The sequence below is a fragment of the Odontesthes bonariensis genome, chromosome 19, assembly GCF_027942865.1.
Source record: "Odontesthes bonariensis isolate fOdoBon6 chromosome 19, fOdoBon6.hap1, whole genome shotgun sequence".
Lineage (NCBI taxonomy): Eukaryota > Metazoa > Chordata > Actinopteri > Atheriniformes > Atherinopsidae > Odontesthes > Odontesthes bonariensis.
In genome coordinates, this window is record NC_134524.1 from 228,623 (window position 1) to 256,078 (window position 27,456).

The window sequence follows — 27,456 nt, forward strand, 5'->3', positions numbered from 1 at the left end:
TGTCCTTTGCCATCATATCACACACGCGCGCGCACGGACAGCGCGCAGGAGGGGCGGGGCCTGGCGCATCGCGCTCCTCCCTTATTGGCGGGCTGCGGCGGCAGCGGCTGTGACGTCACACGGTGTTACCGCAGTGTCCTCTCCTGCTCCGTCTGTCCTTCATCGCCGCCGCCTCCATCATCATCTTCATCATCATCGATCCGCGGATCGATTCTCGCGCCGAAAGGAAGCAGCAGCGGACGCGCGCGCCGTGTGAGCACGCACACCTTCTGCATCCTTTCTCCTCATCCTCATCATGTCCGGATCCAAGGAGGAAGACCGGCGCAAGGACTCCGGCGAGTGGCACGAGTTCTTCTGGAACCCGCGCAAGCACGAGCTGCTGGGCCGCACGGCCTCGAGCTGGGGTGAGTCCGCGCGCGTCTGTGTGGTTATATAGGGGGGGGGGGTGCCTGTGAACGCGCTCCTGGTCGATCAGGATGATGACGGGTGATCAATAACTGAGCGGCAGGTCCACCTGCCTGCTGCTGAGGCAGAACCGGGGAAGGACTGGGTCAGAACCGGGTCAGAACCGGGTCAGGACCCAGTCAGAACCGGGTCAGGACCGGGTCAGAACCCAGTCAGAACCGGGTCAGAACTGGGTCAGGACCTCTTCACTTTTAAATTAATTAATTAATGATATTTTTTTTAATTGTATTATTATTATTTTTATTTATTTTATTATTTTATTTCATTTTTTTTTATTTTAAATGATTTTATTGCCTTCTTGTGATTTTATGTAGCTGTGAAGCATTTTGAATTGCCTTTAAGCCCCCACCCTGGATCCAGATGTTCCTCACCGGGATCCTCAGGTGCTGGGTTTCTGTCCTCTGTCCTGTGGGGGATTTGGGTCTTTGTGGTTCTGGGGCAACATTTGGGTCTTTGTGGGTCTGAGTTCTGATTCAATTCATTTTTATTTATATAGCGCCAAATACAACAAATGTCATCTCAAGGCAGTTAGATAATAAATAAAGTCCAATTCAAGCCAATTCAGAATCAGAATCAGTTTTATTGCCATTGCTAGTGAACAGTGTTCACTAACTAGGAATTTGCTGCGGCGTAAAGGTGCAAACATGTAACATAGGATATAATGATAAAAATAAAGAATAAAAATATATGAATATAAAATGTACAAGGTGTGTACAACAGTATACAGAGCAACAACAGTGCAGCTTCATTAGTGCAATTTTAATGATGATTGTTCTTGTGACGGGGGGATGGACTCCCTGATGGAGGAGCAGAGGATGGACTCCCTGATGGAGGAGCAGAGGATGGACTCCCTGATGGAGGAGCGGAGGATGGACTCCGTGATGGAGGAGCGGAGGATGGACTCCGTGATGGAGGAGCGGAGGATGGACTCCCTGATGGAGGAGCGGAGGATGGACTCCGTGATGGAGGAGCGGAGGATGGACTCCGTGATGGAGGAGCGGAGGATGGACTCCCAGATGGAGGAGCAGAGGATGGACTCCGTGATGGAGGAGCAGAGGATGGACTCCGTGATGGAGGAGCAGAGGATGGACTCCGTGATGGAGGAGCAGAGGATGGACTCCGTGATGGAGGAGCAGAGGATGGACTCCCTGATGGAGGAGCGGAGGATGGACTCCGTGATGGAGGAGCAGAGGATGGACTCCGTGATGGAGGAGCGGAGGATGGACTCCCTGATGGAGGAGCAGAGGATGGACTCCGTGATGGAGGAGCGGAGGATGGACTCCGTGATGGCCATGTAGAACTGCACCATCAGCCGGGCCGGCAGCTGGGCTGGCAGCCGGGCCGGCAGTTGGGCCGGCAGCTTGGCCGGCAGCCGGGCCGGCAGCCTGGCCGGCAGCTTGGCCGGCACCTTGGCCGGCAGCTTGGCCGGCAGCTGGGCCGGCAGCCTGGCCGGCAGCTTGGCCGGCAGCTTGGCCGGCAGCTTGGCCAGCAGCTGGGCCGGCTGCTGGGCCGGCAGCTTGGCCGGCAGCTTGGCCGGCGGCTGGGCCGGCAGCTTGGCCGGCGGCTTGGCCGGCGGCTGGGCCGGCAGCTTGGCCGGCAGCTGGGCCGGCAGCCTGGCCGGCAGCTTGGCCGGCAGCTTGGCCGGCAGCTTGGCCGGCAGCTTGGCCGGCAGCTGGGCCGGCAGCTGGGCCTTCAGCTGGGCCGGCAGCTGGGCCGGCTGCTGGGCCGGCAGCTTGGCCTTCCTCAGCTGTCGCAGGAAGTACATCCTCTGCTGGGCCTTCCAGCTGATGGTCGGCTCCCACTTGAGGTCCCGGGTGATGGCGGTGCCGAGGAACCGGTGACGGTCCGCAGTGGTGATGGGGGTGTCGGTGAGGGCGAGGGGGGGCAGGGGGGCTGTGGATTTCCTAAAGTCTACGACCATCTCCACTGTCGATGAGGGTGGTGGTGTCATCCGCAAACTTAATAAGCTTAACGGAGTCATGGCTGGAGGTGCAACAGTTGGTGTACAGGGAGAAGAGTAGAAGTGAAAGTACACAGCCCTGTGGAGCTCCTGTGCTTAAGGTCTCTTCCCCAGCCGCTGACTCCGGTCTGTTAGGAAGTCTGGGATCCACCTGCAGGTGGAGTCGGGCACGGAGAGCACAGACAGCTCGTCCTGGAGCTGAGTGGGAAGAATCATGTTGAATGCAGAGCTGAAATCCACAAACAGGATCCTGGCGTAGGTTCCTAGGGAGTCCAGATGCTGCAGGATGAAGTTGGAATTCAATTCATTGTAATCATAAATATTTAAAAAATAATCCAATTCATTCATATAAAGCCAATTCAAAAACAGTTTCCTAGCTAAGGAAACCAACAGATTGAGCTGAAACTTGTCTTCGGTCCAATCTCCCGTCCTGAGCGTACCATCAGAACCAGGACCAGGAAGGGTGGCCATCAGAACCAGACCCAGGAAGGGTGGCCATCGGAACCAGACCCAGGAAGGGTGGCCATCGGAACCAGACCCAGGAAGGGGGGCCATCAGAACCAGACCCAGGAAGGGTGGCCATCCGCCTCCACCAGCTGGGTTTGAGAAGACAGAAAGGGGGGGACAACAAACACTGTAACACCATTCAAAGGATACCTGTTGGAACAGGGAAACACGAGTTAATGACCACAATAATGTTACATGTACATGAATTAATTTGAGAAATTAAACAGGGGAAAAGAGAGTAAAGTGAGGAAAGGTGTGACAGATGAGGCCCCGTAGCAGTCTGGGCCTATAGCAGCTTAACTGTGGGATGTTTCAGGATCACCTGAGCCATCCCTAACTATAAGCTTTATCAAAAAGGAAAGTTTTAAGCCTGGTCTTAAAAGTAGAGAGGGGCCTGATAACTGAAGGCTCTGCCTCCCAAACTGGCAGCTGGTTCCACAGAGAGGGGCCTGATAACTGAAGGCTCTGCCTCCCAAACTGGCAGCTGGTTCCACAGAGAGGGGCCTGATAACTGAAGGCTCTGCCTCCCAAACTGGCAGCTGGTTCCACAGAGAGGGGCCTGATAACTGAAGGCTCTGCCTCCCAAACTGGCAGCTGGTTCCTCAGAGAGGGGCCTGATAACTGAAGGCTCTGCCTCCCAAACTGGCAGCTGGTTCCACAGAGAGGGGCCTGATAACCGAAGGCTCTGCCTCCCAAACTGGCAGCTGGTTCCACAGAGAGGGGCCTGATAACCGAAGGCTCTGCCTCCCAAACTGGCAGCTGGTTCCACAGAGAGGGGCCTGATAACCGAAGGCTCTGCCTCCCAAACTGGCAGCTGGTTCCACAGAGAGGGGCCTGATAACTGAAGGCTCTGCCTCCCAAACTGGCAGCTGGTTCCACAGAGAGGGGCCTGATAACTGAAGGCTCTGCCTCCCAAACTGGCAGCTGGTTCCACAGAGAGGGGCCTGATAACGGAAGGCTCTGCCCAGTCTAACATCAGGCAGGTGGAGTCTGATGTTCAACTCAATTCTGATGACGATGATCATGCCATATCTCCCATCATGCACTGGGGCTGTGGACGTTTGGCCTTGATGACACCAAAGTGAGGAGTGTGTGTTAATCTGGATTAAAGTCGACGGACGAGTTTGATTGGACAGTAATCTGCACACACACACACGGTGGGATCAGTGCAGTTATGAGGACCATGCTCCTCTTAAAGGGAAAGTACAGCATTTCTCTCTGATGGATGTCACATGATGAACATGTAGCTAACACTAACCTCTCAGAGCGGGGGGGCGGGGCCTAAACTGGGTCGTGTCCAGGATGGTGTCCCGCTGGTCCTCCAGCCGGTCCTCCAGCCTGATGATAAAGATAGATAGATAAAGAAGAACTGACACCGGGTCAGTTCTTCTTTATCTATAGATCATTTCATTATTTACAGAGTACAGAGATTAAAGGTAAAACAAAAAAAGCAAAAACAACAAATACAAAACGCCGAACAATTACACAAATCTGAGATCCAGGGGGGTTCCCTATATGTCCAGAAGATTAAATACATGCATCATAAGGCTCACACTTTGGCCCAATGGACATTTCTGCCATCGCTTTTCACCCAGATCTCTTTGGAGTCAAAGGAAGTCTTGGACATGTTAGTGTTTTACAATTTTAACAACAGCATCATTTTATTTCCAGCCAGCAGGAAGAAAAATATCAGTTTTACATCAATGTGTCCAAGATGGAGAGCTGTGAACGATGCGTTAACCCTGAGACCCGCACTGGGGGAGGGGCAAAGGACTGCACGCCTAACCATAAGTCGGAGTGTACAGGCCACATTTTTAAAACTAAATTCTTTATTTTTTATAACAAAGCTAATAATTTCAACAATGATTGTGTGTTATATAACCTTTCACTAAACTCTAACCCTAAGGTAACAGGACCAGGCGGTGTCACAGGGCTGCACGCCTAGCCATGATCGGGGTTCACATTCCACTTTTTTGAAAAATTAATAGTAATTTTGAATATACTTTTAATAAAATGTAATAACTTTTCTTCTTCTCTCCCTCCTTTTGCAGCACATAACACACACCTGTATGTACCCTGTGTCTGTTGCACCCACTTGAAACACAACTCAGATCACACAGAGTTTCCCACGGCCTCCTGAGTTACTCCAGGACCATAACACTACAGGCAGCAACCGCCAGCCAGGTTCTGAGTTGTAGTGTACTCCCCTGGCTCCTACACCAAACTCCATGGCGACTGTTCAAACGCATTGGAGGGGAGCCACTGAGTAAAAACTCACAAGCCTAACCCCTAGGGTTACCCCTACCCCTAACCCCTATGGTTACCCCAACCCTAACCCTAATCCCTAGGGTTACCCCTAACCAAAACCCCTAGGGTTACCCCTAACCCTAACCCCTAGGGTTACCCCTAACCCTGACCCTAACCCCTGGGGTTACCCCTAACCCCTAGGGTTACTCCCTAACCCTAACCCTGACCCCTAAGGTTACCCCCTAACCCTAACCCCTAGGATTACCCCTAACCCAAACCCTGACCCCTAGGGTTACCCCCTAACCCCTAGGATTACCCCCTAACCCTTACCCCTAAGGTTACCCCCTAACCCTAACCCCTAGGGTTACCCCCTAACCCCTAGGATTACCCCCTAACCCAAACCCTGACCCCTAGGGTTACCCCCTAACCCCTAGGATTACCCCCTAACCCTAACCCTGACCCCTAAGGTTACCCCCTAACCCTAACCCCTAGGGTTACCCCCTAACCCTCACCCTGAGTTTAGTTAACGAGGGCGGCCAATAAGGAAGGTTGGGGGTTCGATTCCCAGTCTCGTCACTCAAAATTGGTGAAACCGACAGCAGCCCACCTCAGGCTGAGTTGCCCTTGAGCAAGGCACCGCGCCCCCATGCTCCCCGGACGCTGAATGGCTGCCAATGATCTTAAACTGTTCCACAGTCCTGTCTGTTGCCGTGGTTACCTGCTGATTAGAAATGCTGGTTAAACTGGTGGCCTGAACTGGGCCTGATTACAACAGCCAATCAGAGGGCAGCATTTTTTGTGTCCATGGTTAAAGCTTATGGATAAAACTTTGGTCAAACTCTGTCACAAATAATCAATAAGAAGACGGAGACACTGGTTGGATTAGATCTCCCCTTCCCCCTCTATTCATTCTGAATGTAGGTCATCGGCAGGGGGCGGGGCTTATCACAAGAGGATTATAAAGATGACATTTACTGAAAGGGGGGGGAGGGGATGTGATGCACTGAGGGTCTGAATGTCTCTGCTCTGTCCTCCAGGCCTGATCCTGCTCTTCTACCTGGTCTTCTACCTGTTTCTGGCGGGGATGTTCACCCTCACCATGTACATCATGCTGCTGACGCTCGACGACTACAAGCCCACCTGGCAGGACCGGCTGGCCACTCCAGGTCAGAGCGTCAGACATCAGGGAGGGGTTACCACACCTGCCCTGCAGGTGTTAGTGTTTACCTGCCCCCACACACCTGTTCCATCACCTGCAGCGAGGCTCCGCCCACACAAACGGGAGGTTTGAGTTCAACCTGACCAATCTGCACCTGACCTTAGCTCAGGTGCAGATTGGTCAGGTTGAACTCACAATGTTCTCAAATCTTTAACCTTGTAGCACCCAAGCATATGAATAATCATTGAAAAAAATAATTTTGGCTCTTCTTGCATCTTTTTGGGTGGGAATAAACCAATATTTTTTGGAATTTTTGGAATTGGGCTATTTTTGATCATTTTAGACAATGTTGCATATTTGCAACTGTGGGCTTTCCTGATTAATTTAGTTCACAAAACCAAGTCATTCTCTGCAGATCGTTTGGCAAAAAAGGTTTAGTGAAAATTCACCAGTAACTGCTGCTACCACAATAAAATGTATATAATAAACCTTTATTGAACATTCTTAATACAAAGTGCGGAACACAACCATCATAAACTTTCCATTCAACAACAAATCAAACAGATTTCACACATCTTTGTTGTGAAAAAGTGAAGCACATATAAAATGCAAAAAATGTAATGTAAATAAAAATGTAATGTAAATAAAAGATGTGCACATGAAGCTAATAAAAAAATGCAAAAAAAAATCATAATAATACAATTTGGAGAGCTGAGCTCCCATTACCGCTGTGAAAGGTGGACAGAGCAGAGCACACCAAACGAGAGCAGAACCAACTGGAACAGACCACCGCAGAGCAGAGTGTAATTCACTGAGCCAAGAAAATGATGCTGTGACAACTGTCAGCACATAAAATCTAATGTAAAAAAATATTACACATGGATGTAAATAATGTATGTAAATAAAAATGTAAATAAAATATAATGTAAATAAATAAAAAGCTTGTTGCATATCTGCAACTGTGGGTGCTACAAGGTTAAATCTCCATCTATCACCAGTTTCTGCACATAGAAACCTAAAGCTTCTAATCCATGGTTCCCTTTCACTGCTCACCTCCAGGTGGTGACAAACGGTCAAGTTAAAAAGGTTTTTATTCAAAATAAAGTCTCATCTTTGGTATGGTATGGTATGGTATGTTTTTATATGAACAGGAACAGTGTACAATAAACATTGACCATGAGGAAAGATGCTTTGTACCAGGTTATATCAGGAAATGCTAGTTTCCACCTGTAGTCCCTGGGCAGGTTGGTGTACAAAACTGGTTCTAAAAGGTACATGAGCACATGACCATTTCACCATACATTTTCACATATAAATCACTATAATTTAATTTAATACACAATAAAAGTTGTTCCACATGAATAAAATAAATGAAAAATAAAAAGCATCTCTCATTTACACACAACATTCACTCTCCTTTGAGGAACGGCGGGATGTGTTGCTGCCACTTTTGTTTCTGTGCTGGATTTTTCTGGCTCAATGATCTCTGGGTGCAGTCTATCAGATCAGATGAGGGTTAGATCATCCTAGGTTCACCTTCTGCATCCTACTGCAGACTCAACCGCTGGCATGTTCAGGAAAAAACAACTTCAGGATCAGACCCATATGGTTCAGAGGTACTGGAAGTTACTGTCTTCAGTCTCCAGACTTATTTATTATGGGACCAATGCTGAAGGCATTAGACACACTTACTAATCTGTTGCCAGACTTTCATTGTGAGAATGCTTTAAGGCATTCTCACTATTAAGTTCCTGTTTCTCTTTTTTATTATTATTCCGCCAGTTTTCGGCACCTAACTACTCCTGCATACTTTCAGCTATTTCTACAATTTTGGTATCAAAACGTTCAGCTCTTTCAGCAGATTCCTGCTATCATTTTTGGTGTTTTTACCTTTTACACTTTTTAAGATATTCCACTTTTATTTGAATGGAAACTGCTTTCAGCTCTTCTAAATTATCTTCGTCTTTCCAACTATTTCTGCTTGCTTTCAGCTAGAGACACCATTCAAACTTTAAAATGTTCACAAGACATTCAGCTATTACCATTTGTTTCAGCTTTTTCAAATCTTCAGCCAATTTTGAAATATGACCGTTTCAAAAACATGAACATTTTGCTCCTTCTTGATTTTTATGAATGAGCACACAGTTGAGTGCGTGCTGATAAGTTTAAAATTTTTCAAACAAATTCCTCTAACTTTCATACAGTTTAACTTAGAGAAACAAATTATACCTTAAAATGTAGGAAAAATTGTCCTCTTTCAGCCAATGTAACTACTAAAGAGCTCACATTTACAGAATTTCAGCTATGAGCCTTGAACCGAGATCAACCTCTCAAATTCTCTTACTAACTCCAATGTTAAGTTTGGTAGTACACAAATGTCACAAAATTCCTTCAACCAATACCTTAGCAACAGTTTTTACTGCTAAAATTGAACTGTTTTCAGCTTTTTTTTAGCATGGTCAGCTATCCCCATTCAGCCCGTTTCCGCCCTAAAGTTCGGCGCGCTGCTAGTCTAGCAGCGATGGTCCGACCGGCATAAAAAGCACACCGCTGCGTGCGCATCGATCGGGAATGGTGTGTTATGACTTTTGGCTCTCATTAGTTGAAAGGAATTCCGGCAAAATGGGAAAAAGTGGGAAAATTGTGGATGGGAAAATGCAATGAAAAGCACTTAACTATTTTAGAGGCCTTATAACTCAGCCATAAAGCATCACACAGACCCCATTCAAAGTTTATATGTGACAGGAGACTCTCAGCTTTAACTGAACTGAAGGGTTTGTTGATACATTTTACAGCTTTGACACAACCGCAGTTTACGTTTTAGGAAGACTACATCTCAGCTGAGGTGTCTTTCCTACTCTGTTTCTCACTCTAAATTCGATACTGCACCAATTCCTCAAACTTTGATTGGTTGTTAACGAGGCTCAGGCTGTGATTGGTTGTTTAATAAGGCTCAGGTTGTGATTGGTTGTTAACAAAGCTCAGGCTGTGATTGGTTGTTAACGAGGCTCAGGCTGTGATTGGTTGTTAACAAGGCTAAGGCTGTGATTGGTTGTTAACGAGGCTCAGGCTGTGATTGGTCGTTAACGAGGCTCAGGCTGTGATTGGTTGTTAATAAGGCTCAGGCTGTGATTGGTTGTTAACGAGGCTCAGGCTGTGATTGGTTGTTAACGAGGCTCAGGCTGTGATTGGTTGTTAATAAGGCTCAGGCTGTGATTGGTTGTTAACGAGGCTCAGGCTGTGATTGGTTATTTAATATGGCTCAGGCTGTAATTGGCTGTTAACGAGGCTCAGGCTGTGATTGGTTGTTAATGAGGCTCAGACTGTGATTGGTTAACCATTGGTTTTTGTGTTTCAGGGATGATGATTCGTCCAAGGGGTGATCAGATGGAGATCGGTTTCTCGGTATCAGAAACTGAGAGCTGGGACGGTTTCATCCAAAACCTCAACACCTTCCTGTCCCGTAAGGCTTGTTTACTAATGCTAATGTTTACCTGTCTGTGTTTACCTGTCTGCTTTTACCTGTCTGTGTTTACCTGTCTGCTTTTACCTGTCTCTGTTTACCTGTCTGTGTTTACCTGTCTGCTTTTACCTGTCTCTGTTTACCTGTCTGTGTTTACCTGTCTGTGTTTACCTGTGTGTGTTTACCTGTGTGTGTTTACCTGTGTGTGTTTACCTGTGTGTGTTTACCTGTCTGTGTTTACCTGTCTGTGTTTACCTGTCTGTGTTTACCTGTCTGCTTTTACCTTTCTGCTTTTAACTGTGTGTGTTTACCTGTCTTTATTTACCTGTGTGTGTGTTTGCCTGTCTGATTTTACCTGTCTGTATTTACCTGTCTGCTTTTACCTGTCTGTGTTTACCTGTGTGTATTTACCTGTGTGTGTTTACCTGTCTGTGTTTACCTGTCTGTGTTTACCTGCCTGTGTTTACCTGTCTCTGTTTACCTGTCTGTGTTTATCTGTATGTGTTTACCTGTCTTTGTTTACCTGTCTGTGTTTACCTGTCTGCTTTTACCTGTCTGCTTTTAACTGTGTGTGTTTACCTGTCTTTATTTACCTGTGTGTGTGTTTGCCTGTCTGCTTTTACCTGTCTGTGTTTACCTGTCTGTGTTTACCTGTTTGTGTTTATCTGTCTGTGTTTACCTGTGTGTGTTTACCTGTCTTTGTTCACCTGTGTGTGTTTACCTGTCTGTGTTTACCTGTCTGCTTTTACCTGTCTGTGTTTACCTGTGTGTGTTTACCTGTGTGTGTTTACCTGTGTGTGTTTACCTGTCTGTGTTTACTTGTCTGTGTTTACCTGTGTGTGTTTACCTGTCTGCTTTTACCTGTCTGTGTTTATCTGTCTGTGTTTACCTGTGTGTGTTTACCTGTCTGCTTTTACCTGTCTGTGTTTACCTGTCTGTGTTTTCCTGTCTGCTTTTACTTGTCTGTGTTTATCTGTATGTGTTTACCTGTCTTTGTTTACCTGTCTGTGTTTACCTGTCTGTGTTTACCTGTCTTTGTTTACCTGTGTGTGTTTACCTGTCTGCTTTTACCTGTCTGTGTTTACCTGTCTGTGTTTACCTGTGTGTATTTACCTGTCTGTGTTTACCTGTCTTTGTTTACCTGTGTGTGTTTACCTGTCTGCTTTTACCTGTCTGTGTTTACCTGTCTGTGTTTACCTGTGTGTATTTACCTGTCTGTGTTTACCTGTCTTTGTTTACCTGTGTGTGTTTACCTGTCTGCTTTTACCTGTCTGTGTTTATCTGTCTGTGTTTACCTGTGTGTGTTTACCTGTCTGCTTTTACCTGTCTGTGTTTACCTGTCTGTGTTTTCCTGTCTGCTTTTACTTGTCTGTGTTTATCTGTATGTGTTTACCTGTCTTTGTTTACCTGTCTGTGTTTACCTGTCTGTGTTTACCTGTCTTTGTTTACCTGTGTGTGTTTACCTGTCTGCTTTTACCTGTCTGTGTTTACCTGTCTGTGTTTACCTGTGTGTATTTACCTGTCTGTGTTTACCTGTCTTTGTTTACCTGTGTGTGTTTACCTGTCTGCTTTTACCTGTCTGTGTTTACCTGTCTGTGTTTACCTGTGTGTATTTACCTGTCTGTGTTTACCTGTCTTTGTTTACCTGTGTGTGTTTACCTGTCTGCTTTTACCTGTCTGTGTTTACCTGTCTTTGTTTACCTGTGTGTGTTTACCTGTCTGTGTTTACCTGTCTTTGTTTACCTGTGTGTGTTTACCTGTCTGTGTTTACCTGTCTTTGTTTACCTGTGTGTGTTTACCTGTCTGCTTTTACCTGTCTGTGTTTACCTGTCTGTGTTTACCTGTGTGTATTTACCTGTCTGCTTTTACCTGTCTGTGTTTACCTGTCTGCTTTTACCTGTCTGCTTTTAACTGTGTGTGTTTACCTGTCTTTATTTACCTGTGTGTGTGTTTGCCTGTCTGCTTTTACCTGTCTGTTTTTACCTGTCTGTGTTTACCTGTTTGTGTTTACCTGTCTGTGTTTACCTGTCTTTGTTCACCTGTGTGTGTTTACCTGTCTGTTTTTACCTGTCAGCATTTACCTGTCAGCATTTACCTGTGTGTGTTTACCTGTCTGTGTTTACCTGTGTGTGTTTACCTGTGTGTGTTTACCTGTGTGTGTTTACCTGTCTGTGTTTACTTGTCTGTGTTTACCTGTCTGTGTTTACCTGTCTTTGTTTACCTGTGTGTGTTTACCTGTCTGTGTTTACCTGTCAGCATTTACCTGTCTCTGTTTACCTGTCTGCTTTTACCTGTCTGTGTTTACCTGTGTGTGTTTACCTGTCTGCTTTTACCTGTCTGTGTTTACCTGTGTGTGTTTTCCTGTCTGCTTTTACCTGTCTGTGTTTATCTGTATGTGTTTACCTGTCTTTGTTTACCTGTGTGTGTTTACCTGTCTGTGTTTACCTGTCTGTGTTTACCTGTCTGTGTTTACCTGTGTGTGTTTACCTGTCTGTGTTTACCTGTCTTTGTTTACCTGTGTGTGTTTACCTGTCTGTGTTTACCTGTCTTTGTTTACCTGTGTGTGTTTACCTGTGTGTGTTTACCTGTCTTTGTTTACCTGTGTGTGTTTACCTGTGTGTGTTTACCTGTCTTTGTTTACCTGTGTGTGTTTACCTGTCTGTGTTTACCTGTGTGTGTTTACCTGTCTGTGTTTACCTGTCTTTGTTTACCTGTGTGTGTTTACCTGTCTGTGTTTACCTGTGTGTGTTTACCTGTCCTTGTTTACCTGTCTGTGTTTACCTGTGTGTGTTTACCTGTCTGTGTTTACCTGTCTGTGTTTACCTGTGTGTGTTTACCTGTCTGTGTTTACCTGTCTGTGTTTACCTGTGTGTGTTTACCTGTGTGTGTTTACCTGTCTGTGTTTACCTGTGTGTGTTTACCTGTCTGTGTTTACCTGTTGGTGTTTACCTGTCTGTGTTTACCTGTCTGTGTTTACCTGTCTGTGTTTACCTGTGTGTGTTTACCTGTCTGTGTTTACCTGTCTGTGTTTACCTGTGTGTGTTTACCTGTCTGTGTTTACCTGTCTGTGTTTACCTGTGTGTGTTTACCTGTCTGTGTTTACCTGTGTGTGTTTACTTGTCTGTGTTTACCTGTCTGTGTTTACCTGTCTTTGTTTACCTGTGTGTGTTTACCTGTGTGTGTTTACCTGTCTGTGTTTACCTGTCTGTGTTTACCTGTCTGTGTTTACCTGTCTTTGTTTACCTGTGTGTGTTTACCTGTGTGTATTTACCTGTCTGTGTTTACCTGTCTGTGTTTACCTGTCTGTGTTTACCTGTCTGTGTTTACCTGTCTTTGTTTACCTGTGTGTGTTTACCTGTGTGTATTTACCTGTCTGTGTTTACCTGTCTGTGTTTACCTGTCTGTGTTTACCTGTCTGTGTTTACCTGTGTGTGTTTACCTGTCTGTGTTTACCTGTCTGTGTTTACCTGTGTGTGTTTACCTGTCTGTGTTTACCTGTGTGTGTTTACTTGTCTGTGTTTACCTGTCTGTGTTTACCTGTCTTTGTTTACCTGTGTGTGTTTACCTGTGTGTGTTTACCTGTCTGTGTTTACCTGTCTGTGTTTACCTGTCTGTGTTTACCTGTCTTTGTTTACCTGTGTGTGTTTACCTGTGTGTATTTACCTGTCTGTGTTTACCTGTCTGTGTTTACCTGTCTGTGTTTACCTGTCTGTGTTTACCTGTCTGTGTTTACCTGTCTGTGTTTACCTGTCTTTGTTTACCTGTCTGTGTTTACCTGTCTGTGTTTACCTGTGTGTGTTTACCTGTGTGTGTTTACCTGTCTGTGTTTACCTGTCTGTGTTTACCTGTCTTTGTTTACCTGTCTGTGTTTACCTGTCTGTGTTTACCTGTCTGCTTTTACCTGTCTGTGTTTACCTGTCTTTGTTTACCTGTGTGTGTTTACCTGTGTGTGTTTACCTGTGTGTATTTACCTGTCTGTGTTTACCTGTGTGTGTTTACCTGTCTGTGTTTACCTGTCTGTGTTTACCTTTCTGCTTTTCTGTTTGTGTGCAGCCTACAACGACACCTACCAGGTTCAGACCAATGATAACTGCCCCCCTGATCAGTTCTTCATCCAGGAGGACAGTGGAGAGGTAAGCCTGTCTGATCTCCACCTGTCTGCTCTCACCTCCACCTGTCTCACCTTCACCTGTCTGTTCTCACCTCCACCTTTCTTCTCTCACCTCCACCTGTCTTCTCTCACATTCCACCTGTCTGTTCTCACCTCCACCTTTCTTCTCTCACCTCCACCTGTCTTCTCTCACCTCCACCTGTCTGTTCTCACCTCCACCTTTCTTCTCTCACCTCCACCTGTCTTCTCTCACCTCCACCTGTCTTCTCTCACCTCCACCTGTTCTCCACCCTCCTACAGGTGAGGAACAACCCTAAGCGCTCCTGTCAGTTCAACCGGACGATGTTGGGGGATTGTTCTGGGGTGTCGGATCGTTTCTATGGTTACGACAGAGGTCAGCCCTGCGTCCTCATCAAACTGAACCGGGTACGTTCAGACCTCAGACCCTCAGACCTCAGACCTCAGATCTCAGACCTCAGACCTCAGACCTCAGATCTCTGATCTCAGACCTCAGATCTCAGATCTCAGACCTCAGATCTCAGACCTCAGATCTCAGATCTCAGATCTCAGACCTCAGACCTCAGATTTCAGATCTCAGATCTCTGATCTCAGATCTCAGATCTCAGATCTCAGACCTCAGACCTCAGATTTCAGATCTCAGATCTCAGACCTCATATCTCAGACATCAGACCTCGGATCTCGGACCTCAGATCTCAGACCTCAGACCTCAGACCTCAGATCTCAGACCTCAGATTTCAGATCTCAGATCTCATACCTCAGATCTTAGATCTCAGAACTCAGACCTCAGATCTCAGATCTCAGACCTCAGATCTCAGATCTCAGACCTCAGACCTCAGATCTCAGATCTCAGATCTCAGACCTCAGATCTCAGATCTCAGACCTCAGATCTCAGACCTCAGATCTCAGATCTCAGATCTCAGATCTCAGACCTCAGACCTCAGATTTCAGATCTCAGACCTCAGATCTCAGATCTCAGATCTCAGATCTCAGACCTCAGACCTCAGATTTCAGATCTCAGACCTCAGATCTCTGATCTCAGATCTCAGATCTCAGATCTCAGACCTCAGACCTCAGATTTCAGATCTCAGATCTCAGACCTCATATCTCAGACATCAGACCTCGGATCTCGGACCTCAGATCTCAGACCTCAGACCTCAGACCTCAGATTTCAGATCTCAGATCTCATACCTCAGATCTTAGATCTCAGATCTCAGACCTCAGATTTCAGATCTCAGATCTCATACCTCAGATCTTAGATCTCAGAACTCAGACCTCAGATCTCAGATCTCAGACCTCAGATCTCAGATCTCAGACCTCAGACCTCAGATCTCAGATCTCAGATCTCAGACCTCAGATCTTAGACCTCAGATCTCAGACCTCAGACCTCAGATCTCAGATCTCAGACCTCAGATCTCAGATCTCAGACCTCAGACCTCAGATCTCAGATCTCAGACCTCAGATCTCAGATCTTAGATCTTAGATCTCAGATCTCAGACCTCAGATCTCAGACCTCAGATTTCAGATCTCAGATCTTAGACCTCAGATCTCAGATCTTAGACCTCAGATCTCAGACCTCAGACCTCAGATCTCAGATCTCGGACCTCAGATCTCAGACCTCAGACCTCAGACCTCAGATCTCAGACCTCAGATTTTCAATCTCAGATCTCAGACCTCAGATCTTAGATCTCAGACCTCAGATCTCAGATCTCAGATCTCAGATCTCAGATCTCAGACCTCAGATCTCAGATCTCAGATCTCAGACCTCAGACGTTAGACCTTCTCTGGGGGGACTCTAAAAACTGTCTCACGAGTTCCTCTCTCCTGTGTCCAGGTGATCGGGATGTTACCTGGGAAGGACGGGGAGTCTCCTTATATCACCTGTGGAGCAAAGGTCCGAGTCTCTGTGTTTGTCAGATTTATTGTCATCGTCCAGCAGCACAACAAAAGGAACAGCCGAGCCTTTAAAGTTCAGATCACTTAACAAACATTAAACAGTCGGCGCCATCATTCATCATTCATCATTCAGCAGTCATTGTGTGAGCTGAGTGTTCGGAATTATAACTCAGGTGTAACAAGATAAATACATAAATAAATCTGTTGGCAGTTAGTTTACATTCAGCAGGGTTAGGGCTCTGGGATAAAGGCTGTTTGTCCCGGTGTTGATGCACCTGCAGCGCCTCCCAGAGGGCAGGAGGTGGGTAACCAGTGGAGCTAAGGGTAGCCAGTGGAGCTAAGGGTTACCAGTGGAGCTAAGGGTAACCAGTGGAACTAAGGGTAGCCAGTGGAGCTAAGGGTAGCCAGTGGAGCTAAGGGTTACCAGTGGAGCTAAGGGTAACCAGTGGGGCTAAGGGTAGCCAGTGGAGCTAAGGGTAACCAGTGGAGCTAAAGGTAGCCAGTGGAGCTAAGGGTTACCAGTGGAACTAAGGGTAGCCAGTGGGGCTAAGGGTAGCCAGTGGAGCTAAGGGTAACCAGTGGAGCTAAAGGTAGCCAGTGGAGCTAAGGGTAGCCAGTGGAGCTAAGGGTAGCCAGTGGAGCTTAGGGTAACCAGTGGAGCTAAAGGTAGCCAGTGGAGCTAAGGGTAGCCAGTGGAGCTAAGGGTAGCCAGTGGAGCTAAGTGTAGCCAGTGGAGCTAAGTGTAGCCAGTGGAGCTAAGGGTAGTCAGTGGAGCTAAGGGTAACCAGTGGAGCTAAGGGTAACCAGTGGAGCTAAGGGTAGTCAGTGGAGCTAAGGGTAGCCAGTGGAGCTAAGGGTAACCAGTGGAGCTAAGGGTAACCAGTGGAGCTAAGGGTAACCAGTGGAGCTAAGAGTAGCCAGTGGAGCTAAGGGTAGCCAGTGGGGCTAAGGGTAGCCAGAGGAGCTAAGGGTAACCAGTGGAGCTAAGGGTAACCAGTGGAGCTAAGGGTAACCAGTGGAGCTAAGGGTAGCCAGTGGAGCTAAGAGTAGCCAGTGGAGCTAAGGGTAACCAGTGGAGTTAAGGGTAGCCAGTGGGGCTAAGGGTAACCAGTGGAGCTAAGGGTAACCAGTGGAGCTAAGGGTAACCAGAGGAGCTAATGGTAGCCAGTGGAGCCAAGGGTAGCCAGTGGAGCTAAGGGTAGCCAGTGGAGCTAAGGGTAGCCAGTGGAGCTAAGGGTAACCAGAGGAGCTAAGGGTAGCCAGTGGAGCTAAGGGTAGCCAGTGGATCTAAGGGTAGCCAGTGGAGCTAAGCTCAGTGAACAGAGGGGGGACGACTAATCTTTATGAATCTTACTTTCTGTCTGAATCTGTTTTCATCCTGTGTGTCTGTCGCCATCTTCAGACATACAAAGTGGGGAAAGATGAGTGGGTAAGAAAGTAGAAAGTGAAGATCGTAGAAAGTAGAATTTAGTGAATAGAAATAAACTTTTTCTTATCATAGAAATAGATAGAGAACTACATCGGAGACCAATTGAATTCAATTAAGTTTAAGTTTATAGAATGCCATATCACAACCATTGTAATTCAAGGATACAATTCAATCCAATTAATTAAATGCAAGACAATAATAACACAGTCAACGTACAATTCAATTCAATTTATTTATATAGCCACAAATTACAACAAATGTGATCTCAAGGCACTTAAATAATATAGTCCAATTCAAGCCAATTGGAATTCAATTCATTGTAAACATAATCAAATTAAATCCAATTAATTAATTTGAAAATAATCCAATTCATTCATATAGAGCCAATTCAAAAGCAATTTCCTAGCTAAGGAAACCAACTGAAACTTGTCTTCAGTCCAATCTCCCGTCCTGAGTGTGCCTGAGGCGACTGTGGAGAGAAACGACTCCCTTTGAACAGGAAGAAACCTCTGGCAGAACCAGAACCAGGAAGGGTGGCCATCAGAACCAAGACCAGGAAGGGTGGCCATCAGAACCAGAACCAGGAAGGGTGGCCATCAGAACCAAGACCAGGAAGGGTGGCCATCAGAACCAGAACCAGGAAGGGTGGCCATCAGAACCAGGACCAGGAAGGGTGGCCATCAGAACCAGAACCAGGAAGGGTGGCCATCAGAACCAGGACCAGGAAGGGTGGCCATCAGAACCAGAACCAGGAAGGGTGGCCATCAGAACCAGAACCAGGAAGGGTGGCCGTCAGAACCAGAACCAGGAAGGGTGGCCATCAGAACCAGAACCAGGAAGGGTGGCCATCAGAACCAGAACCAGGAAGGGTGGCCATCAGAACCAGGACCAGGAAGGGTGGCCATCAGAACCAGAACCAGGAAGGGTGGCCATCAGTACCAGAACCAGACCACAATAATGTCACATGTACATAATATCATTTGAGAAATTAAACAGGGGAAAAAGAGAGTAAAGTGAGGAAAGGTGTGACAGATGAGGCCATGAAACAGTCAACAAACAGCATGAAACAGTAGGAAACAGTCAACAAACAGTCAGCAAACAGCATGAAACACTCAACAAACAGCATGAAACACTCAACAAACAGCATGAAACAGTAGGAAACAGTCAACAAACAGTCAGCAAACAGCATGAAACACTCAACAAATAGCATGAAACAGTAGGAAACAGTCAACAAACAGCATGAAACACTCAACAAACAGCATGAAACACTCAACAAACAGCATGAAACAGTCAACAAACAGTATGAAACAGTCAACAAACAGCATGAAACACTCAACAAACAGCATGAAACACTCAACAAACAGCATGAAACACTCAACAAACAGCATGAAACAGTCAACATACAGTATGAAACAGTCAACAAACAGTAGGAAACAGCATGAAACAGTCAACAAACAGCATGAAACAGTCAACATACAGTATGAAACAGTCAACAAACAGCATGAAACAGTCAACAAACAGTATGAAACAGTCAACAAACAGTAGGAAACAGTCAACAAACAGCATGAAACAGTCAACAAACAGTATGAAACAGTCAGCAAACAGCATGAAACACTCAACAAACAGCATGAAACACTCAACAAACAGCATGAAACACTCAACAAACAGCATGAAACACTCAACAAACAGCATGAAACACTCAACAAACAGTATGAAACAGTCAGCAAACAGCATGAAACACTCAACAAACAGCATGAAACACTCAACAAACAGCATGAAACACTCAACAAACAGCATGAAACAGTCAACAAACAGTATGAAACAGTCAACAAACAGCATGAAACAGTCAACAAACAGCATGAAACACTCAACAAACAGCATGAAACAGTCAACAAACAGCATGAAACACTCAACAAACAGCATGAAACACTCAACAAACAGCATGAAACAGTCAACATACAGTATGAAACAGTCAACAAACAGTAGGAAACAGTATGAAACAGTCAACAAACAGCATGAAACAGTCAACAAACAGTATGAAACAGTCAACATACAGTATGAAACAGTCAACAAACAGCATGAATAGAGGTATATTAATAGAGGTTGCCTAGGTAACCATAAAGCGGCGGCGCGATCGTTTTCGCAGCGACCCCTCGAGAGGAAAAACTGTGTAAAACAGTGTAATTTTAGTGTATTTTTTTATTTATATTGTTAAGTTATGTGTCTGAAGTCTACGGGCTGCACTCGAGAGGCCGCTGGACTGCAACACTCAGATGCAGTGTCACAAAAAGTCTACCAACGGAGTCTACTTATGGGACTTAAACACTGCCCAACGGCGATACCAACGGAGACAAAGGATGCGCTACAGTCTACCAGCCTGCTTCGCAAATTCCCGAGCTCGCCTGAAGACAAGGGCCGGGTGAGGAGGCGCCAAAAGCGGTGTGAGAGAAGACGGAAGAGGGGCAAGAGAGCCGGTATCCGTGCGAGGCTGATGGCTAATGCTAGCCGACCGGCTCTCCCGTCCATCCTGCTCTCTAACGTCCGCTCACTTGAAAATAAACTGGACTACATCAAACTACAACGGACTACTCAACGGGACACTAGGGACTGCTGTGTGTATGTTTTCACAGAAACATGGCTCAGCGACCGCGTCCCGGAGGCGGCCATTCAGCTAGACGGACTAGCCTCGCATCGAGCCGACAGAGACCCGCTGTGCGGTAAGACACGAGGCGGGGGACTGTGTGTTTACATCAACACGGACTGGTGCAACAACTCTGTCCTAGTCTCCAAGTCCTGTTCATCGCTGGTGGAATACGCGGTCGTGAGATATAGACCATTCTACTTACCGAGAGAGATATCCTCCCTGCACGTTGTAGCTGTGTACATTCCTCCCAGCGCTAACGCTAAGGAAGCGCTAACCGCACTGTACGGGGCCATCAGTGATCTCCAAAACAAACATCCAGAAGGACTGCTTATTGTCGCCGGAGACTTCAATCATGCTAATCTAAAAACAGTGCTTCCAAAATTCTACCAACATGTGGATTTTGCAACGAGAGGAGCGAACACGCTGGATCTTGTTTACACCCCCATACCCGGTGCATATGGTGCCGAGCCCCGCCCCCACCTGGGATATTCTGACCACATCTCCGTCAAGCTGATCCCAGCATACAGACCGCTGGTCAGACGCTCCGGACCAGTCAACAAACAGGTAAAGACCTGGCCGGAAGGAGCCCTCTCTACCCTCCAGGACTGTTATGAGTGCACTGACTGGCAAATGTTTAGGGAAGCAGCAACCACCAACGGCTCCACTGACCTAGAGGAGTACACGGCTTCAGTCACTGGTTTCATCAGTAAGTGCACTGATGACGTCACGGTCATCAAATCCATCACCACGCGCTCTAACCAGAAGCCATGGATGACTGCTGAGGTGCGTGCACTGCTGAGAGCCAGAGACGCAGCATTCAGAACAGGAGAAAAGGAGGCCCTGAGCAGAGCGCGGGCAACACTGGCCCAGGCTATCAGGGATGCAAAGCGAGCGCATGCCCAGAAAATCCACGGCCACTTCAGAGGCAGTGGAGACACACAGCAGCTGTGGCAGGGAATCCAAGCCATCACTAACTTCAGGACAACAACACCGGCCTGTGACAGTGATGCCTCCCTGCCCGATGCGCTGAACGTGTTCTACAGTCGTTTTGATGCAGAGAATGATGTGGTGGCAAGGAAGAACACCCCCCCTCCTGGCGAACAAGTGCTATGCCTGACCACAGCTGAAGTGAGAAAGACTCTGCAAAGAGTCAACCCACGTAAGGCTGCTGGCCCAGACAACATTCCCGGGAGTGTGCTGAGGGGATGTGCAGACCAACTGTCAGATGTCTTCACGGACATCTTCAACATCTCCCTGAGCAGTGCCATCGTCCCATCGTGCTTCAAAACCACCACCATCGTCCCTGTGCCCAAGAAGTCGCCTGTGTCATGCCTCAATGATCACCGCCCCATCGCACTCACCCCTACCATCATGAAGTGCTTTGAGAGGTGGATCCTGAAGCACATCAAGAACCATCTGCCTCCCACCCTAGACCCCCTGCAGTTCGCGTACCGAGCCAACCGCTCCCCCGACGACGCCATCAACACCACCCTCCACCTAGCACTCACGCACCTGGACAAAAAAGACACTTACGTCAGAATGCTGTTCATAGACTTCAGTTCAGCATTCAACACTATCATCCCACAGCACCTGACTAGGAAGCTGAGCTTGCTTGGCCTGAACACTACCCTCTGCAACTGGATCCTGGACTTTCTTACGGGGAGACCCCAGTCAGTCCGGATCGGAAACAACACCTCCAGCACCACCACACTGAGCACAGGGGCACCTCAAGGCTGCGTGCTCAGCCCACTGCTGTTCACACTCCTAACCCACGACTGCACAGCACCACACGACTCAACCGTGGTGGGTCTCATCGAAAAGAACGACGAGTCATCATACAGGGAGGAGGTGGAAAAGCTGATCACCTGGTGCAAAGCCAACAACCTGTCTCTGAATGTGGACAAAACTAAAGAGATGGTTGTTGACTTCCGCAGAGCACAGAGGGACCACGAGCCTCTGCACATCGAAGGCTCCCCGGTGGAGATTGTGGAGAACACCAAATTCCTTGGTGTCCATCTGGCGAAGAACTTCACCTGGTCCCTCAACACCGGCTCCACCGTAAAGAAGGCCCAGCAGCGTCTCCACTTCCTGAGAAAGCTGAAGAGAGCCCACCTCCCTCCCACCATTCTCACCACCTTCTACAGAGGGACCATAGAGAGCCTCCTGGGTAGCTGCATCACCGCCTGGTTCGGTAACTGCACCCAACTGGACCGCAAAAACCTTCAGCGTGTGGTGAGGACGGCTGAAAAGATCATTGGAGCCACTCTCCCCTCCGTCTCAGACATCTACACCACACGCTGCATCCGCAAGTCAACCAGGATTCTTAAAGACCCCTCCCACCCCTCACACAGACTTTTCTCACCCCTCCCATCTGGCAGAAGGTACCGCAGCATACGGTCTGTCACCACCAGACTACAAAACAGCTTCTTCCCCCAGGCCATACGACTCCTCAACGCTCAGACTGATCTGATCACCTCTGTTGTCCCAGCTGTTCTTTGTTGTTGCTGTTTGTTGCACTGAAAAACTTCTCGAGAAACGTTATTTCATTCCACTGTGTACTGTGTATATGGCTGGAATGACAATAAACCCTCTTGAATCTTGAATCTTGAATGAAACAGTCAATAAATAGTATGAAACAGCATGAAACAGTCAATAAACAGTATGAAACAGCATGAAACAGTCAACAAACAGTATGAAACAGCATGAAACAGTCAACAAACAGTATAAAACAGTCAACAAACAGTAGGAAACAGCATGAAACAGTCAACAAACAGTAGGAAACAGTCAACAAACAGTAGGAAACAGCATGAAACAGTCAACAAACAGTATGAAACACTCAACAAACAGCATGAAACAGTCAACATACAGTATGAAACAGTCAACAAACAGTAGGAAACAGCATGAAACAGTCAACAAACAGCATGAAACAGTCAACAAACAGTAGGAAACAGTCAACAAACAGTAGGAAACAGCATGAAACAGTCAACAAACAGTATGAAACACTCAACAAACAGCATGAAACAGTCAACATACAGTATGAAACAGTCAACAAACAGTAGGAAACAGCATGAAACAGTCAACAAACAGCATGAAACAGTCAACATACAGTATGAAACAGCATGAAAGTAAACAAACAGTAGGAAACAGCATGAAACAGTCAACAAACAGCATGAAACAGTCAACAAACAGTAGGAAACAGTCAACAAACAGTAGGAAACAGCATGAAACAGTCAACAAACAGTAGGAACAGTCAACAAACAGTAGGAAACAGCATGAAACAGTCAACAAACAGCATGAAACAGTCAACAAACAGTAGGAAACAGTCAACAAACAGTAGGAAACAGCATGAAACAGTCAACAAACAGTAGGAACAGTCAACAAACAGTAGGAAACAGCATGAAACAGTCAACAAACAGTATGAAACACTCAACAAACAGCATGAAACAGTCAACAAACAGTAGGAAACAGCATGAAACAGTCAACAAACAGCATGAAACAGTCAACAAAAAGCATGAAACAGTCAACAAACAGTATGAAACAGCATGAAACAGTCAACAAACAGTATGAAACAGCATGAAACAGTCAACAAACAGCATGAAACAGTCAACAAACAGTATGAAACAGCATGAAACAGTCAACAAACAGCATGAAACAGCATGAAACAGTCAACAAACAGCATGAAACAGCATGAAACAGTGAACAAACAGTATGAAACTGTCAACAAACAGTATGAAACTGTCAACATACAGTATGAAACTGTCAACAAACAGTGAACGAACAGTATGAAACTGTCAACAAACAGTATGAAACTGTCAACATACAGTATGAAACTGTCAACAAACAGTATGAAACTGTCAACATACAGTATGAAACTGTCAACAAACAGCATTAAACAGTCAACAAACAGTATGAAACAGCATGAAACAGTCAACAAACAGTCAATAAACAGTATGAAACAGTCAACACACAGTATGAAACTGTCAACAAACAGTCAACAAACAGCATTAAACAGTCAACAAACAGCATGAAACAGTCAACATACAGTATGAAACAGTCAACAAACAGTATGAAACTGTCAACAAACAGCATTAAACAGTCAACAAACAGTATGAAACAGCATGAAACAGTCAACAAACAGTCAATAAACAGTATGAAACAGTCAACACACAGTATGAAACTGTCAACAAACAGTCAACAAACAGCATTAAACAGTCAACAAACAGCATGAAACAGTCAACATACAGTATGAAACAGTCAACAAACAGTAGGAAACAGTCAACAAACAGCATGAAACAGCATGAAACAGTCAACAAACAGCAGGAAACAGCATGAAACAGTCAACAAACAGCATGAAACAGCATGAAACAGTCAACAAACAGCATGAAACAGCATGAAACAGTGAACAGTCAATAAACAGTATGAAACAGCATGAAACAGTCAACAAACAGCATGAAACAGCATGAAACAGTCAACAAACAGCATGAAACAGCATGAAACAGTCAACAAACAGCAGGAAACAGCATGAAACAGTCAACAAACAGCATGAAACAGCATGAAACAGTCAACAAACAGCATGAAACAGCATGAAACAGTCAACAAACAGCAGGAAACAGCATGAAACAGTCAACAAACAGCATGAAACAGCATGAAACAGTCAACAAACAGCAGGAAACAGCATGAAACAGTCAACAAACAGCATGAAACAGCATGAAACAGTGAACAAACAGTCAATAAACAGTATGAAACTGTCAACAAACAGTCAACAAACAGCATTAAACAGTCAACAAACAGCATGAAACAGTCAACAAACAGTATGAAACAGCATGAAACAGTCAACAAACAGCATGAAACAGTCAACAAACAGCATGAAACAGCATGAAACAGTCAACAAACAGCAGGAAACAGCATGAAACAGTCAACAAACAGCATGAAACAGCATGAAACAGTGAACAAACAGTCAATAAACAGTATGAAACTGTCAACAAACAGTCAACAAACAGCATTAAACAGTCAACAAACAGCATGAAACAGTCAACATACAGTATGAAACAGTCAACATACAGTAGGAAACAGTCAACAAACAGTATGAAACAGTCAACAAACAGCATGTAACAGTATGAAACAGTCAACAAACAGCATGAAACGCAAAGCAGTTGAAAACTATAAACAAACATGGCATCATGTTTCATGACGTCTCCTTTTTACTGTAGTTTATTTTAAAAGGTGAGTTCTTTGGTGGACTTCAGGTTATTGGTCATTCATCAGATCAGAAGTACTCATGTTTGTGTTTGTTTCTTCAGGTCATTCATCAGATCAGAAGTACTCATGTTTGTGTTTGTTTCTTCAGGTCATTCATCAGATCAGAAGTACTCATGTTTGCGTTTGTTTCTTCAGAGGGAGGACGGTGACAAGATGGGGCCGCTGGCGTATTATCCCGCCAACGGGACCTTTAACCTCATGTATTATCCATATTACGGCAAGAAAGCTCAGGTAGGTCAGCTAACTGCAGACAGTCTGTACAGAGTACAGAGTACAGAGTACTGACTGAGTACTGAGTACTGACTGAGTACTGACTGAGTACTGAGTATTTAGTACAGAGTACTGAGTACTGACAGAGTACAGAGTACTGAGTACAGAGTACAGAGTACTGACTGAGTACTGAGTACTGACTGAGTACTGAGTACTGACTGAGTACTGTTACCGTAAGTACCGTTCAGTATTAACCCAATACTCAGTACTAAGTTGTCAGTATAACGTAGTACTCTCTCAGTACTAGTAGGTAGTACTGAGTGTATGTGTTCCTGGGTGATGCTGATCAGGGATGTGTTCGGTGTCTCAGGTGAACTACACTCAGTACTTATTCAGTAGTTATTACACACTCAGTAGTTATTATACACTCAGTAGTTATTACATAGTTATTACACACTCAGTACTTACTCAGTAGTTATTCAGTAGTTATTACACACTCAGTAGTTATTACATAGTTATTACACACTCAGTACTTACTCAGTAGTTATTACATAGTTATTACACACTCAGTAGTTATTACATAGTTATTACACACTCAGTACTTACTCAGTAGTTATTACATAGTTATTACACACTCAGTAGTTATTACATAGTTATTACACACTCAGTACTTACTCAGTAGTTATTACACACTCAGTACTTACTCAGTAGTTATTCAGTAGTTATTACACACTCAGTACTTTCTGTCTTCGGTGTCTCAGGTGAACTACACTCAGCCTCTGGTGGCGGTGAAGTTTCTGAACGCCTCGATGAACACGGACATCAATGTGGAGTGTAAAGTCATCTCCAACACGCTGTCGGCCGGAGGCGAGCGGGACAAGTTCGCCGGACGGGTGTCCTTCAAACTCCGGATCAACGACAAATAGACCCGCCCACCGACACGCGTTAAAGCTGCGTTCACCACGTTTCTGGTTATTTATTTTCCTCTCACTGACCGGCTTCACCATGTTTCACCGGCTGAGGCTTCCAGCTGTTTTCTGTCCCCACTAGTCATGCAAAACTCTTTGTTTCTTTGGTGTTTCTCCAATGTGACCCTCCACGCAGCTTTAACCAAAACACACTGACAAGACCAATCAGCACTCACTCACGCTCTGATGTCACTGCCACTGAGGACGGATGCAGATGATGTCATCTCCTCCGTCACCGATCATTCTGCGTACGCAGATGATGTCGTCTCCTCCGTCACCGATCATTCTGCGTACGCAGATGATGTCGTCTCCTCCGTCACCGATCATTCTGCGTACGCAGATGATGTCCTCTCCTCCGTCACCGATCATTCTGCGTACGCAGATGATGTCGTCTCCTCCGTCACCGATCATTCTGCGTACGCAGATGATGTCCTCTCCTCCGTCACCGATCATTCTGCGTACGCAGATGATGTCCTCTCCTCCGTCACCGATCATTCTGCGTACGCAGATGATGTCCTCTCCTCCGTCACCGATCATTCTGCGTACGCAGATGATGTCCTGTCCTCCGTCACCGATCATTCTGCGTACGCAGATGATGTCCTGTCCTCCGTCACCGATCATTCTGCGTACGCAGATGATGTCCTCTCCTCCGTCACCGATCATTCTGCGTACGCAGATGATGTCCTCTCCTCCGTCACCGATCATTCTGCGTACGCAGATGATGTCCTGTCCTCCGTCACCGATCATTCTGCGTACGCAGATGATGTCCTCTCCTCCGTCACCGATCATTCTGCGTACGCAGATGATGTCCTCTCCTCCGTCACCGATCATTCTGCGTACGCAGATGATGTCCTCTCCTCCGTCACCGATCATTCTGCGTACGCAGATGATGTCCTCTCCTCCGTCACCGATCATTCTGCGTACGCAGATGATGTCCTGTCCTCCGTCACCGATCATTCTGCGTACGCAGATGATGTCCTCTCCTCCGTCACCGATCATTCTGCGTACGCAGATGATGTCCTCTCCTCCGTCACCGATCATTCTGCGTACGCAGATGATGTCCTGTCCTCCGTCACCGATCATTCTGCGTACGCAGATGATGTCGTCTCCTCCGTCACCG

The 27,456-nt window shown here is 46.2% G+C and overlaps 1 protein-coding gene and 1 long non-coding RNA gene across 4 annotated transcripts; one reads left to right on the forward strand and one right to left on the reverse strand.

Annotated features, from left to right (window-relative positions):
• Positions 1-96: 96 nt before the first annotated feature.
• Positions 97-26,298, forward strand: atp1b2a (ATPase Na+/K+ transporting subunit beta 2a). Its single transcript, XM_075450851.1, has 8 exons — positions 97-404; positions 6,217-6,345; positions 9,697-9,801; positions 13,855-13,934; positions 14,213-14,338; positions 15,765-15,824; positions 25,294-25,389; positions 26,130-26,298. The coding sequence occupies exons 1-8, from the start codon at positions 296-298 to the stop codon at positions 26,292-26,294; spliced, it is 870 nt and encodes a 289-aa protein (XP_075306966.1). The 5' UTR covers positions 97-295; the 3' UTR covers positions 26,295-26,298.
• On the reverse strand, positions 12,569-13,440 carry LOC142368645 (uncharacterized). Of its 3 annotated transcripts, XR_012767400.1 has the most exons (4): positions 13,353-13,440; positions 12,961-13,268; positions 12,751-12,876; positions 12,569-12,694 (listed from the first exon to the last, which is right to left on the reverse strand). It is a non-coding gene; the product is annotated as an uncharacterized LOC142368645 (long non-coding RNA). The 3 variants fall into 3 exon arrangements; XR_012767399.1 differs by lacking the exon at positions 13,353-13,440 and having other exon boundaries at positions 12,975-13,338; XR_012767398.1 differs by lacking the exon at positions 13,353-13,440 and having other exon boundaries at positions 12,961-13,338.
• Positions 26,299-27,456: the final 1,158 nt, after the last annotated feature.